At 35.9% G+C, this 15,294-nt stretch overlaps 1 protein-coding gene across 1 annotated transcript in view; it reads left to right on the top strand.

The window, feature by feature from the left end:
• The first annotated feature begins 1,930 nt into the window (after positions 1–1,930).
• The window catches only part of GSTCD (glutathione S-transferase, C-terminal domain containing), a 50,958-nt gene continuing 37,594 nt past the window's right edge, over positions 1,931–15,294 (top strand). Inside the window, 4 exon segments of the mRNA XM_009076523.1 lie at positions 1,931–2,341; positions 3,174–3,647; positions 7,212–7,466; positions 8,181–8,274. Of these exon segments, the coding sequence (XP_009074771.1) occupies positions 1,931–2,341; positions 3,174–3,647; positions 7,212–7,466; positions 8,181–8,274 (1,234 nt within the window).

The following is a 15,294-nucleotide window of genomic DNA, read 5'->3' as shown; positions in this document are numbered from 1 at the left end:
TGGATGAAAATGGGCGAGGGGCAGTGTACCTCTTGAGAGTACCTGTGTGGTGAAAAGGTTGGTGTTTTGCTTGTGAAGTCCTGAGTGGTGGATTTGGAACAACTTCTAAGGACAGGTGATTAATAGTTGGAAATCATAGAATACTTTGAAAATAGAAACCTTGTTAGAATTTAGCAAAATTTAGTTCTGTATAGCACAGTAATGGCCAAAATACCTGATTGTGTCCAGTAAGGTCAACCAGAAGAAAAAATTGAGCAGTGAAGTGACTGGTAAGGTGAATGTGTATGTCTGCGTGGCTAGAGTGCCCAGGTTTGTATGCCCTTGGAGTTCCCATGGAAAATAAGAATAATAACCCAAATGCATGTGAGGGTACTGTTTAATATTGCAAGTAGTACTATAGTTGAGAACAGGAGTTTAAATGCTAGTAACTGTGGATTTAGCAGGTAAGACTAGTTGTTCCTGGCTTACATCCTTAGCAGTGCCTTCACTATGTGGTTTCTACCATAGACCTGTGCTTGGGATATTGAATCTGTCTTGACTTGCATGCTGTCAAGGTTTATCCAAATAAAATAGCTTCTGGGAAAGTAGTTACTTCATTAGGTATTGTCCTGCTCTTTGTGTGGCAACAGTGCTCATAGTGGAGTCACTGTTCTTCTGAGACAACATCATGTCATGGGTTAAAAATACTTCACTGTGACAGTCATTAGTGTGATCTTAATGTCAGGTGGACTTGATTTTATTCTTCCACCGCCTCATTTTGGGCATTTGATTTGGCCCTGTGATGGATGATATAAAGCAGTAAATTTGATGTACATGTCTACATGAAGAAGCATAAATTGAATAATCAAGATATAGCAAATGAAAACCTCTTTTTTTGTTTTTAAATACTTACATCATATTCATGTAACTGTATAAAGACCTTATTAACCTACGCAGGTATGTGAAAGACTGATGCAGTGCCAGTGTCACTCGTGCTTTATATACCTCTGTGTATAAAACCCATTGTGGCCTTTCTTAGCAGCATTTAAATGTCTTTTCCTTGCTGTACCAGAGCTGTTTTGTGTCTCACCTGTTGTAAGAGCAGCATCTAGTGTCCAATGCTGCTCAGTGTGGGCTGGGAATGGGCAATTCTCTCGAGTGATGGAGCAGAAAAATCATTGCATCACTCCTTTGTGTTAAATTGTCATAGCAAAACTGCAGTTTTCAACCCACTGTAAGGAAAATTAATTGGAGTTTTTAATATACTGGGAAGACACCAATTTCAGCTGTGTTACTGTTATATTTAGCTACTTTGAAGTAGTTGTGTGTCTGAGGTGTTCATGTAGCATTTGTGAAATGAGTGGGTTTTTTTTCTTATCTCTCCTTCAGTTATTATCTGGTCAGGCTCTAGATTAAATTTTAATACAGAAAACAGTATTATTTCCCATGGCCTAAATGCCCTCTGTAAATGCCTCTTAACAGTTACAGATGTGTGCATTAGGGAACTGACTGCTGTAGATGTGTGCTCAGGAACTCGTTTCTTCAATAATACATAGTTAATGTTGTAGAAGATTTTTATTAAAACCCCCTCCAACCTTGCTATAAAATGCATATGCACTTAAAAATTGAAAATGAGATATTTTCTTTTGCTTTTGTTTGTTTTGTTTAATATCAGATATATGCTAAAATGTAAAAAAATATGTACACAGATCATTTTCCCATCTGTGGTTTGCACGTGAAACTGTTCTTTTCTCTCCAAAAAGGGTCTGCAGTCCAATTATTAAGGCAGAATGTCTTCAATAGTGTCTTGTTTTAAAATCAGTTGTAGCAGATAGTGAAAGAACCAGTTTTAAACCTTTTGTTGTTGTTGTTGTTGTTGTTCTAAAGTCTGTGTTCTTTTATAAATGTTGTGCTCTGATTTCTGTTTCAGGAACTTCAGCTCAGGAGGAAAATGAAAGATAGTGTCACTGAAGAACATTTATATTTGGGGTTTTCTCATCAGTACAGAGAAAGTATCTTTCCTCTTCATACATCCATTTCACTGTTTTTGCTCTCCTACTGTGACTGCAAATTATTTAAAGTTTTCTTAGTGCCAACTAGCGAAGACGTCGGTGATCAATGTGTGACCAAAAACCTCCTTGGAGATCTTGAGGTCCATTTAATCTCGAGGTGTCAGCTCCCAGTGGTTGTGCAGAGCTGCAGTTTACCTGCTGTTGTGGTGAAGGATGGCAAATTCTGCCGAGCTGGGCTTTCTGTTGTCTTAAGACATATAATACAGAGAACCTACGAGGCAGATCCATCTAAAAAGGATGTTTTGGAACTATTGGGCTTTAAGAGTACCTGATTAAAAGCCTGTGCTGAAGTAAGTGTGTCTCTTTCTCTTAGATTCATTAATTTTTTTTTAATAAGCATTAAATGCTCTGAAGTAAACTCTTAATATCGACGTAAAATAAGTTCTTTTAGTAAGAAACTTAATTTGCTTTGAAAATTAAATTTCCTCAATGGAGTAGTATGTGTATTTTGGCATAAAGATGAAAAATAATTATATTTGAATATGCTGCTTTTTAGCAGCATAGAAAGAACCTTAAAATTCAAGAAATAGATCAGCTCTTTATTTCATGTCTAACAGTATAAAGTTTGATGTAAACTAAGAAATACCTAATTTATTGTTAATTTTGATATCAGGAGCACCATATACTGTTAGTCTTCAGGGCCAAGGTGCACTGCTGGTTTATGTTTGGCTTGTGCTCACCAGGTTGTCCAGTGTCTTTTCAGCAGAGTTGCTGCCTGGCCACGTAATCAGTCCCTAGTCTGTACCATTGCAGGGGTTTAGTCCCTCCTGAGTGCAGAATATTCTGTTGAGTTTCACACCAGTTCCTGTCAGCCTGTTCTCTAGCTTGTGCAGGCTCATGTGAATAGCAGCTCTTTCTTAGAGTTTATTGGCTGTGGTTCATTCCTGTTGGTGAGTATCAGATGTGGAGAAGCATATCCCTGTGTTAGAACACCTAGCACTAGTGTGAAGAAGTTGTCCTTGAATTCTGCTATTGTAAAAGGAATACAGAGTATCCAAGTTTATAAGATTATCAAAGAAGGTATTTAAAGCTGGAATTTCTTTGCTTAAAGTGGACCAAAAGGTACTCTGGATTTTGTTTCTCTTTCTGTTGAGACATTAATGGCATAAATTTATTTGACAGGTTAGCCAGTGGACCAGACTCTGTGAGATCAGCATTCCTCTGGCCGTTGAAAGATTTTTGACGGCGTCTCCTGAGCACTGCCAGACTATCCCTCCAGACATTTTACATCTGGAAAAGAAGCTTGGAGAACCTGTCCGAGTGCATAATGATGACAAAATTCGCAGGCAAAAACTCCAGCAACAGAAGGCAGGTGCAAAGGCTGCAGTGCCTGAACTTAATAAAGAAGCAGCAGAGGAATTAAAAACAGGAGAAGTGCACGAACATCCATCCCCAAGTTTGGAACTGAGTGTAGCTTTTTCCAAACTACTTGTCCAGGAAGCATCAGATGCAGTCAACAGGGAGGCCCCTCACATCAGGAGAGCAAAAACCTCTGACCTTCCACCATTGGACCATGTTTTTGCAGAAGGGCTTTATTTTACTCTGGCAGATTTAGTGCTTTTACCATGCATTCATCAGTTCTTGGTAAGATGACAAGTTCTGCACATATTAACTAGTGTATATGTACGTTTTTTAAGAATTTGAAAGTTGTAAAATATGTTAATTTAAAACATGTTGTGGTGTTTACAATGTGAAATTAACCTGAAACAGAAGATTTGTCTTTGTTTTTGTACAAACACAAAAAGCAGGGATTGGTGAGATCACCAAAGTTACTCTTATATACATAGCATATCAATACTTAGTAAACACTATTAACTTTTAGAATACTATGCTGAAATAGTTTGCTACTAAGTTGTCCAGAAAATAATAATTTTAAAATGCTGGTACAAGTGACTTGAGTTCAACTTCAAAACCAGTTCTACAGTGGGAAAAACTTCTGTGGCAAGACTGTGCAAGAGTCTTGCTCAGCACTTAGTTTTATGAGGATATATGCACAGGAAAGATTTAAGGAAATGACAACTGTGTCTTTATTTCCCATAACAATAAAATTATATGATGAGTTTGCCTGCTACCAGTATTCCTGCAGTCAGTCTATGAGATTTATAGCTAAGCTGGTGTCTGCTGCCAGGAAGAGCTCTGAGTGAAGTTGGTATTTGCATTTTGATTTTGCAGCTTGGTTTACCAAATTTGTCTTACGGTGTTTGAAAACAGATGGAATTCCTGGAGAAGATCCTGCTTGTCAGATTTAACGAAACAATCTCTAAAATCAAGATAATGACTTTCAAACATTAATAATGTGACAAATGTCCACTTTATAACTTCTTTAACCAATATCCTCGTCCTCAGTGGATTTCTGTATGATGATAGCAGTATGGGAGTCCAGAAGTAGGTTAATGTGGCTACCTTAGAAATAAGATGATGGGTTATTTTACATAAATGGTTCTTAATTCGTATCTGCTTGCTTTGTTTGCAAATTACGTAATTGAAGATGGATGCCACTTCTGTATGGATGATACTAAACAAAAGTATTAGGACAAAATTCTTCCTACTGTTTAAAAAACTCATAAGTATTTCAATCTTCTTTGTTTTTCCAAGGCCTTTTTAAATGAGAACATAACTGCAGTAATGTTTGATTTGCTGGTGCTAGGTATGAGAAGATTCTTGGATCAGATGCTTAATTGATTTCAGTAATGCAATTGAAATCATTCTGTAGATGTACTGTGAGCAGCTGAGAATTGGGTATTTATTTACTTTCTGTGTGTGACCCTTGAGCCCTGGTGTTCTGCAGCTTATGAACTATATATTTTACAGTACACTTGTGTTAGCTCGCGCCAAATATTGTCTGAAAAAACTGGCTGTCAGTATCATTTTTACCAGAATTACTTGAGCTCTAGGATTATGTTCCTTTATATCCCTGGTGAATGATCATTTTTTAAGCAATTATTCTTTGATTCCTACAGTTATCATCAAAATTGAATAACTTGCATCTGAAAGCTTCTTGCAGGCAGCACATTGAAACTGCTGTTGTTGATGGAAGTGCCAGAGTTTAATTCTGTGTTAAAGTGTTATTGCCACTTGTGTAACTTGATTTCTTGGACTGTGTTTAAAAAAATCACTATAATTCCATTTCCACCTTGCTTTAAAGGTGTGAATAATAATGAAGTCTTCAGTGAGTTTGTGTCTGGAAAGTGTCATGCCATAAATATGAGGAGACCTGACTTGCTGATTGTAATTATAATTACCAAAAGTAAGATAATGAAGCTGAAGAGTTGTTTTTCATTGCCTCATTCTGCTGCTGTTATCTTTCTGAGGTTAGCTTTGTTACACTTTCTATTAGTTGTAACTGCTGAAAATTAATAGAAGTATAACCAAAGCTCAGTTCTTCATCTGGGAGAAACCACTATTCACTTTTTAAAACACAATTTAGAACACTTGATAACCACTGCCTTGTAGAATTGCTTTCCAAAAGACTTCTTCCTTAACTGAATTAATGTATTTTTGCCTGTGTTACTATTAGGATATTAAATTAGATACTAAAATTACACAGTTCATCCTTCTTTTGCTCCTTTAGCTATTGCTAATTACTTGTGATTACCCTAAGCATATTACAAACACAGCATGCAAGAGAGCTGCTTGAAATTTGGTGTCATTTCAAGTGTTCTTTACCAATTTCTATTCCCACAGTGAAGACAGATCCATGGAGAAATGCTGGTTTTGCACAGCCATTTTGGCCTTTTCTGATAATCATTATTTTAAATTTTCTGTTTAAAGCAGGCACAGCATCACAGAATAGTTGAGGTTGGAGTAATTGAAGTTGGAGGGCACCTCTGCAGCCCATCTTGTCTAGCCCCCTGCTCAGAGTAGGGTCAGCTAGGATTGTGTCCAGTCATATATTGAGTGTCTCTAAGGATGGAGACTTCACAGCCTTTCCTGTAAGAGGATGATTTTCACCATTCTAAAACTTTTGGGAATCTAAACAGAAACTATTGAAGTTTACCAAACATCCATTTTAAAATTAGTTGGTCTTTATGTAAAAAAGTGACTTGGGTTTGGTTTTTTTTTAAAAATAGGTACAACATACTCTTACATAAGAATTTTTTTTTTAATTTTTTACACTTAAAATTCTAATTTCTATTGAAGGCCACATCAACTCATCGTCATATCCACTTAATTCAGAAAAAAAAATGTAATAGTTACTGTTGTTGTATAGGGTTGTAAAACAGTCTGAGTAGATACATGATTTTTGTTTTTAGAAAAATTTGATTCAGTAGTAATTAAAAAAAGTCACAGGTGTTGTGCAAAGATTTCAGTAAAGACCAGGGATAATGTATGTTGCTTTTTGTTTTGCTATTCCCCCATAGTCTAAGGTGTTTCAGGCTTGCAGTTCCTAGCAAAACAGCTACTGGTGGATGAGCTTAATAAGGGCTGCAGTGTACTTGTGGGAAAGAACAAAATTCAGGTCCCATAACGTCCTGGTTAGAGTTCAATATTCATTGCAAATTACTGCACTGGGTTTTCTTATCAGAGTACCAACCGAAATGAGTCATTCCTATGATAGGAAATGGCCCATAATTAAGAATATTATTTAAATTGAGTTTTCCTGTTACTGACTGAAATTATGATTAAAATCGGTCATGTAAACTTTTTCATCCTATTAAGCAAATGGGAATTGTAGATAAAGTGTAAATGGCCATTCCACATGCAGGCCTGGGCTCTAAACTAGCTGACTTTTTGTCAGCTTAGTCAGGTGGGGGTTGGTCTCTTCTCCCAGGCAACCAGCAGCAGGACAAGAGGGCACAGACTCAAGCTCTGCCAGGGGAGGGTTAGGTTGGATATTAGGAAGAGATATTTCGGGGAGAGAGTGCTCAGACATTGGAATGCGCTGCCCAGGGAGGTGGTGGATTCACCATCCCTGGAGGTTTTCAAGATGAGCCTGGATGTGGCACTCAGTGCCATGGTCTGGTAACCACAGTAGGGTTGGACTTCATGATCTTTGAGGTCTCTTCCAACCTGATTGATTCTATGATTCTATGATTACCATCATGCTGTGAGTACATGTGCTTGGCATGGAGCTGAGCTCTCTTCTGTAGGTCATAGCTTCTGGTGGCTTGTAGGAAGAAATGTACAGCAAGAAGTAACCTTCCCATTTTATTTCTCTAGGTTTCCAGCAAGAAACAAGGCAAAAATCTGGTAAACTTGCCGCTAATATCCAGTTGGTATCGAAGAGTTCAAGAAGTACCTGGAGTAAAGAGAGCTGCTGGCAGATGCAATATGGAATTTCTTCAGCTTCCAGAGTTGATGTCTGCTCCAGAGGAACAGCTACAGGAATTCTCTTCAGTTTCTGATGAGTTAGAAGAGGAGAATGAGGACAGTCATTTTATAGGTGGTCCAAGGCCAACTATGACTAAGTTAATGGTACTTTAAGCTTTTTAATAAGTTATTTTTAATAGCAATATTCTGCTTGATTTGCAGTAGGCAAAATTTATTGGAATTGTAGACTCTAGTTTTGGCATCTTTAAACAATTTAATACCTTTTACTTGCCTTATATCTGGTGTGCATTGACTTAGAGGAGATTTTACTTTTTTGTTCTCTTCTGATATTTGATCAATTCAGGAATTGAGCAAAGATAGGATTGCTGGAAGCCCTATCAATAATTCTGAATAATCAAAGTAACTTTTTTTTTTTAATTGCAATATTGTATTCCTCTTTTAAAGGTATTCATACAAAGGATGGCAAAAAAACTGTTGCTTTTATGCTTGTCTTCATTATTCAACCTTTTCTGGGTTTTTTTTTTTGGTTTGGGTTTTTTGCTATTTGATTAGTGCTTTGAACATCTGGGAACCCTAATGAGTTTTGTTAAAGAAAACTGTTCATCATCTTCCTTAACTCAGTATTTTTTGCACAAAGGCTGACAGCATTTCCTAGAAGAAATTAACACAGCTTTCTTGTGAAAATTAGAGAAAGAAATAATTCCCATCTTGTATGATGTAGAGTCATCTGCCTGTTTAGTTTCATTAGGCTGAAAGTGTTGTTGATCTGATGCCATTAAATTCAGTGACAATTTTGATATGAACTTTAGTGGGTAAAGGGTCAGGGTCTTTATTTATGCTTTTATTCCTTTCATGTAGGAAAATGGAATCGAAGCAAAGTTTTCTCCTCATCCATGCCCAAACTGGACCCTAGACTGGACCAGCCTACCATCTGCAGTCAGTCCTGGGGAAGGTAAGGGTTTGTGTGTATTTGTGTGTGTATTTAGCAGTGCTGCCTTCTGGTGCAGCTGCTTGACTGTTTCATAGGGAAATGTTACTTTTCAGTGTGTTTTGGAGATGTGTAAAACAGGTAAGCAGTTTAAAATCTGTTTCAAGATTCAGTCTGTTATTGACATGTGGTGACATGACTTCTGTCAGGTCATCAACAGCTGATGACCAAACTGGGAACAAATGACTGACCTTGATTTCTGAGCCATATTTATCCCCACTGTTTCCTGCTTTCCTGAACACTTCTTCATATCTAGGATAGTAAGTTCTGACTACATGATGTTTAATATAATCTTCACGAGTGTTGTGCATGGACTATGTCTCCCAAAGCTGCAGCAGATGATTTTATTGTGATGAAAATAATAGTCCTTAGCAACGTTTGGTAGCTACATATGAGTAGTATTCCCTTTTGTTGCAGTGTTCCCTGGCCTCTAGGGTTTTTGGTTTTTTTTTTGCTTTGCTGGGTTGCAGGGCAATCTGTTGCCTAGTGGCTAAAGTTCTACAGAGAGCAAACTAATTTGTCACAACACTTGTTGCTTTCATCAGTGTTGTGAATATTGAATGCCTCCTCCACCACACAACAGAGTTTCCTCTAAAATGTCTTATGCATACTGCCAGACAGAAAAAATTAGTGGACAGTGTAACTCCTTCCTACAAGGGAGAAAATGGTTTGTGTTCTTTTGTGTACATAAAATAGATTAGATACTGGAGTCAGTCTAGACTCAGTGGCTACTAATTTAGAGAATACAGAAATCCGTGTGCAATGTATAGATGCTCTTCAGAGCTATACACTTACAAAAATGCTTTTTAAAAAGATATATCTGAATACAATCACATATTCCAGTCTATGATATATAAGCTATAAAAATGAGATCAAATTTGAAGTTGGTTTCGTCTGGTTTGGATCTATGGTGTAGCTCACAAAGTCATGACAAAACTCACTTGTGTACCATGAGTAGATTTATGTTTTGTATATAGTGTCCATTCTTCTAACACAAACTGTTTTCCTCTGTTTTTGTCCTGAAAGAAGTGTTTACTGGGAACTTGCACAACCTGTTTTAATTGTAGATTCTTTCCTTTAGCATGGAAGAAAAAGCAAAACCAAAACCAAACTTGGGTTTACATCTGTCTGTATTACATCATGATTATTCACACTTATGTGAATGTTTTGGATATATTTCTCATGTTAAAATAGCTTTGTAGTGTGCTGAAATGCTCAAATGCCTATTTGTGTGGAATTTCTGTAATGAGTTTCAATATTTTATAAGAAGTGAATAAACATTTTTGCTTATCTCCAGTGTTGGGGTTTTGACTGAAGGTTTAGTTGATACTTGTGTCAAGATATCTCTCTTCTTCTCTTTGAAGAAAAATTTTGAAAAATGTGTATTACACGAAAAATAGTGAATATATGTTTGGAAATTTTGTGCTAGAAGAAGTCTCTTGAACTTGGTTTGACTGTGGAGAATCATGAGCTTCTGGTGCTTCCTGCCTGTGTGCATGCTTGCCCTCTCTTTTTTCATGTTTCCTGAAATAGTTACTAATGACACCAGTATCTGAAATTGATTTTCAGTACAATGTTTTGGAAGTTTTGCTAGCTTAACAAGGTGCTGAGAGAGAGATTTCATCTCCCTTCACATGAGATCACAGTGATGCTGATGCCATTTTCTCACTTTTAGTCCTTTTAGTCCCAGAGCAACAGAGACAAATGACATTTCCTGGTATGAAGATTGATTTTGCTTTTCAGTTGGATACATCTGCATATTCTAACTGATGCTGTTCTCTGGTTTGTGATTGTTTTGCTAGTACAACCTAATCATTGTTATATCAATTGTATTCTCTATATTTTACTACTAAATTCTACCTGGCTCGCTAAGAAAATAGTCACTGGCTCTGTCAGGGTTTTAACCTGGATTTGAGTAATGCAATTCAAGCTTTCAAACAGATTACCCCTGTAACTGGTAAATAAATTTCTTCTTACTAATGCTGATAGGGGTTGAGACAAAGTAGTGAATGCTTTTGTTAAAACTTCCTTTGTTTTTTATCCACAGCAAATTTAATTTACTGTCAGATCTTAATTTAGTAGCATACATGGTATACCTTTTTGCTCAGAATTTGTGTTACATGAATGTGGAAGTTCTGGGATTGAATTGTTTAGTCTGTTTGTAAGTCTAATTAGACCACCTTGCTGTCACAGCTATTTGCTGCAGAAAAGAATTAGTTCTAATGTATTATGTAGATTATACATTTAGGCTGGTTTAGTTTTTTTTAATAAGGGTTATTTACTGTTGCAAAACTAAGGATTATGGCATCACAATTTGCATTTCATTTGCTTAGTCATATTCATGAAGCAGAATAAGACAGTCTAGACTAGTTCAGTTAGAAGGGACCTACAGTGATTGTCAAGGCCAACTGCCTGACCACTTCAGGTCTGACCAACTTAAGTTAGGTCATTGTTAAGGCTTTGCCCAAATACCTCTTAAACACTGACAGACTTTTGAGGCATCAACCACCTTTCTAGGAAGTTGGTTGCTGTCTTTGACCACCCTCTCAATAATGAAATGTTTCCTGATGTCCTGTCTAAACCTCCCTTGGTGCAGCTTTGTACCATTTCTGCGTGAAAACCTCAGTTATAGTCCAGATGCAATTTTTAAAAGGTATTTGATTGACCAAAATGGTTATCCTCAAGCTTTTTGAATTCCTGCCGTTACGTCAGTTACTTCTTAAATATTTGGCTTGTAAGGTTTTGTATATTGAGACATATGTGAATCTATAAGCCTTTGTGAGCATCTGGACTGTATTTGAACCATGTCAAAATATCCCATATTATAGTATCTTAATGCCCTCTGTAACCATTGATATTCTAGGGCATTGTAGTTGTTACAAACAAAGTTGTTACAAACAAAATTGTTGCAAACAAAATTGTTACAAAGTTGTTACAAACTTTCCCTTTCGGAAGGACTTTAACACAAAATATTTATTTTAAAATTCTTTGTAAATGCTGATTTCTGTTCTAGTTAGCTAGATAAAACTTGGCCAGTAATGTATTTCTCCAAATCTGTGTTTAGGTCAGAGATATGTTGTTATTGTTTGTTAAATACCGAAGGCATTTTATTGTGTCTTCCAAATCACATAGTGTATAAAGACTTAACCCAAGCAGGCAAACCAAGTCTGTCTGGCTAAATATCTCTTCATATTGAAAAATTAATTTGTGCAAAATCTCTAAAGAAAATGTAGCATTTCTAAGTTATATCAGAGGAAAATATGGGAAACTAATATGCTGTTAAAATATTTAATGAAATACTTATTTGCAATAAATACTTCAGTCAGCAGTAGACACAACCCAAAAGCCCTAAACAAAAGCTTGGTTGAGTTTTCTGTAACAGTAAAGGTAGATGTGATTGCCAATATGTACAGACAGTAAAAAGAGGGTGACAGATCAGAATATAGAGGTGCAGGTGGTCACAATGTGAGACAAAAGGAAAATGGGATATGTGAGCAGTATGGGGAAATAATCACATGATGGATGTCATCATAGAAGATGATTTCTTTTTTATTCTGCCGAGGCCATGGCTGAAATTTTGGCAAGAGGGGCTTGTTGAAATAAGAATGTTGAATGGAAATTGTGCACTACTGCTGATTAAATGTGAGGTCTGGGAAAGAGGAGATTATATTTAATTAGATTTGTGACCCACAAAGGAATACAAGATCTTTTGTTAGGCAGCAGAATAAAGTTTGGGTTTTTTTATCCTTTTTGGAACTTCAGTCAATTGTGGAGTCTTTGCTGGTGTTCCTGGTTCTGTGTGTGTGAAACCATTCATTGTCTTCAGGTTAGTTTCCTACTGGCTGCAAAGGTTTTGTGACTATTAAGAGCAGTTTGACTGATTGTGATTAGAGGTGGTTCTTGTGGGCTCACCCAGAGGACATTAAGGGGAGGGGGAAAGTGTACCAGTGAGAGCTTAGAGAGTGATAACCCTTTTCACCTCTTTATTGTTGTGTATATATATAGGGATGTAAGTCTTCAGTCCTGTCATGTTTTTTTCATCAAATGTTGTGTTCACTGTGAAACAAAAAAAGAGATTTTTTAACAGGAATGTTTTTTTTAAAAAAAAAAAACAGCCTTTTTTTTATTGACATTTTATATCCAACTGTGAAATTTAAGAATGAGAAACAACTTGACCCACAGTCTCACAAAACCTTACTTCTTTTATCACAAGTTGAAATACTAGTTAAGCAGGAAGTACTTGAAAGAAGTGCTTTATTTGTGGTATCTCATTCTGAATTTAACCATCTAGACTGACAACATGCATGTGACAGTATTTACTTACAAAGGTAGTGGTTAGTTGTGAACAAATGTATACTATTCTTTCCAAAGCAACTGCTCACAGAATGATTGTAGCAAGTAGTAAACTACATTCATATGCTTGTAGATCATGTCATCCTCAAAAAAATATTTTATCTTGAATGAAGGAATTGTAGTAGGTCAGGAAAAGAACTCCTTAGCTGAAATATAACTTATTGTCAGGTGAACTGGAAAGACCATTGTGCATGCAGAGTAGGAGATACAGGGATCAGGTACAGAATGTGTGAAGAACTGGAGGGGAAGAAGATCAGTTTAAAAACTGTAGGCAGATAAATAAAGGTAGATCAAAATAACTGAATGCATTCTACAAGTACAGCTTATAATATGCTACTTTATTCCTAGTAAGAAATGTATTCCTAGTATTGATTTGATTGGGACTTCAGGAGGTGAAATTTTCCATGTACAAGTTTAAAAAAGCCAATATGGAAAAAGGAAAGGCCTTTCACATCTTCTGTGTCTGCATACAGGTGTAAGAAAGGGTTACATTGCAAGGCAATGCATAGTTGCCTAGCTGAAAACAGAATTAACTCTGATCAATTCTGTTTGATTTGTGATCAGTAGCAAGTTGAATTATTTGGTGATTAATTAATTAATCTGTATAAAACTGTCACAGAAAAGTTGACCTGAATAACATTATACCCTGACTGATACAGGCCCTTTGCATTTCAGACTTTTGAGGAAGATGCTAGATTTATAGAATGCTTATCTTTTAAAATGAGACAAAATTTGGAAAGCTCAGCATCTACTGTTCAGTTCAACAGTTGTTGTGAAGAGACTGGTTACTGGTTCTAAGCCGCAGAATAATTAATACTGTGCTGTAAATGTTTGGGGCTTTTGTTTGGTTTTTTTTCCCCCTCCTTGGAGGGGAAGGGGAAATGAAGCAGTATTAAGGAAATACAGGTATGTAATACTTAAAAAGTTGCCTTTATGTTGTCTTCTTTTCCTAAATAATTTATGTCAGCTGAGAATTTGTTGTACAGTGCTTTGAGGGGTTTTTTGGGGTTTTTTTTTGAGATCTGCTTTTATTGGTAGAAGTATCTTCATACATATATGAATATAGATCTTACTAAAGGTGCCATATCCACTTATTTATGCTTGTCTGATTTACTGAAAGAATAATGATAGGAGGAAGAAGCTCTTCTTACCATGCCAACTTTCTTTGTTTGGTTGTGATGATAATATTTTCCTGAATGGAAATATTATATTTCTGGGATTGGGATATTGCTTTATTTTGCAAAAACAGAAGTGAAACTGCTTGAACATAATTTCTGTTGACTGGTTATCTCAAATCGTTGGAGTTTGGTAAGAGAAGATGAGTAAATCTAGTATGTGGCTTTGAGAGTTGGTATTGTAATATGTATGGCAGATGAAGAACAGAAAATTTTCTTCAAATTATTTTTAAATAAGCTACTTATGAAATAAGAATTTTTACAGTTATAGTTTAGAAAAATCTTCAACACTTAAGTACCTTTAAATAGTACAGGCTAGAACTATAATACAGAACGTAGTGTTATAGTTCTGTGGAATTAAGTGATGTTTTGATCAAGCAGCCTTAGTGGTGTACCAGGCAATGATCCTGGATGATCAGTGTTAGCTTCAGCTTCCAGAACTGATAGGAAGTAAAGGATGCTTTAATGTAGTGTGGCCTCTCAGCAGGGAAGATAGAGACTTCTTAGCTTGGCAGAAGAAAATTCTGAAAATTATCTAGCCCTCAACACAAACAAAATTAGTTTCAATCAAAGGAAGAAGACATCAGTGATGATGGGATTCTTAATTTGATCCATCAGCCTTTGAAAAGCCTGGCTTCCAATTGAGGTCTCTGCATTTTGTGCATTATGTTGTTTTCTTGGGTTTTACCCTTATACCTTATGGTTATCAACCATTCTCTAATGTCATGTGATTAGAAATTACTAAAGTTTTAATGGTTGCTGTGGCTTTGTTTTTGTTTCTTTTTTATTACAACATTGAAGGAAATCTGCACTAAGTGATGTAATTATCTTCTAAACAATTTAAAACTTTGTGACTTTGTGTCTGTGTTAAAGTTGTTAGCAATTGCTGATAGAACTGACTAGCATACTGTGGAATAAATGCTTTATTAGGTACAGAGTCATTCAATTTAAAATCTTTGTCAAGTTGGATTCAATATATCCAGGTTGTTTCTAGGATTGTTTTCTGAGGATAGGTCATTGGTTTTTATTTTGTTCTGCTTTTTATGTTGGTATTACCTTTGGAATATTTCGACTTGAGAGATGCTTTCTGAGTTGAGAATACATGATGCTTAAAAATCAAAGCTGTTTTAGGGAAACTGATATTTTATTAAAATTTGTGCTAATTAAGTGATGCAAATTGAGTTTTACTTCAAATGTTAAAAGTAACTATTTTTAAAATGAGATCCAGACAGTCATTTATTCTGTAAAACAAAAACCTTTGGAATATTTCGACTTGAGAGATGCTTTCTGAGTTGAGAATACATGATGCTTAAAAATCAAAGCTGTTTTAGGGAAACTGATATTTTATTAAAATTTGTGCTAATTAAGTGATGCAAATTGAGTTTTACTTCAAATGTTAAAAGTAACTATTTTTAAAATGAGATCCAGACAGTCATTTATTCTGTAAAACAAAATA

Source organism: Acanthisitta chloris, unplaced genomic scaffold, assembly GCF_000695815.1.
Source record: "Acanthisitta chloris isolate BGI_N310 unplaced genomic scaffold, ASM69581v1 scaffold5326, whole genome shotgun sequence".
In the NCBI taxonomy this organism is placed as follows: Eukaryota; Metazoa; Chordata; class Aves; order Passeriformes; family Acanthisittidae; genus Acanthisitta; species Acanthisitta chloris.
The sequence above is the reverse complement of the archived record's forward strand: the minus strand, read 5'-3'. Positions and strand labels throughout refer to the sequence as shown.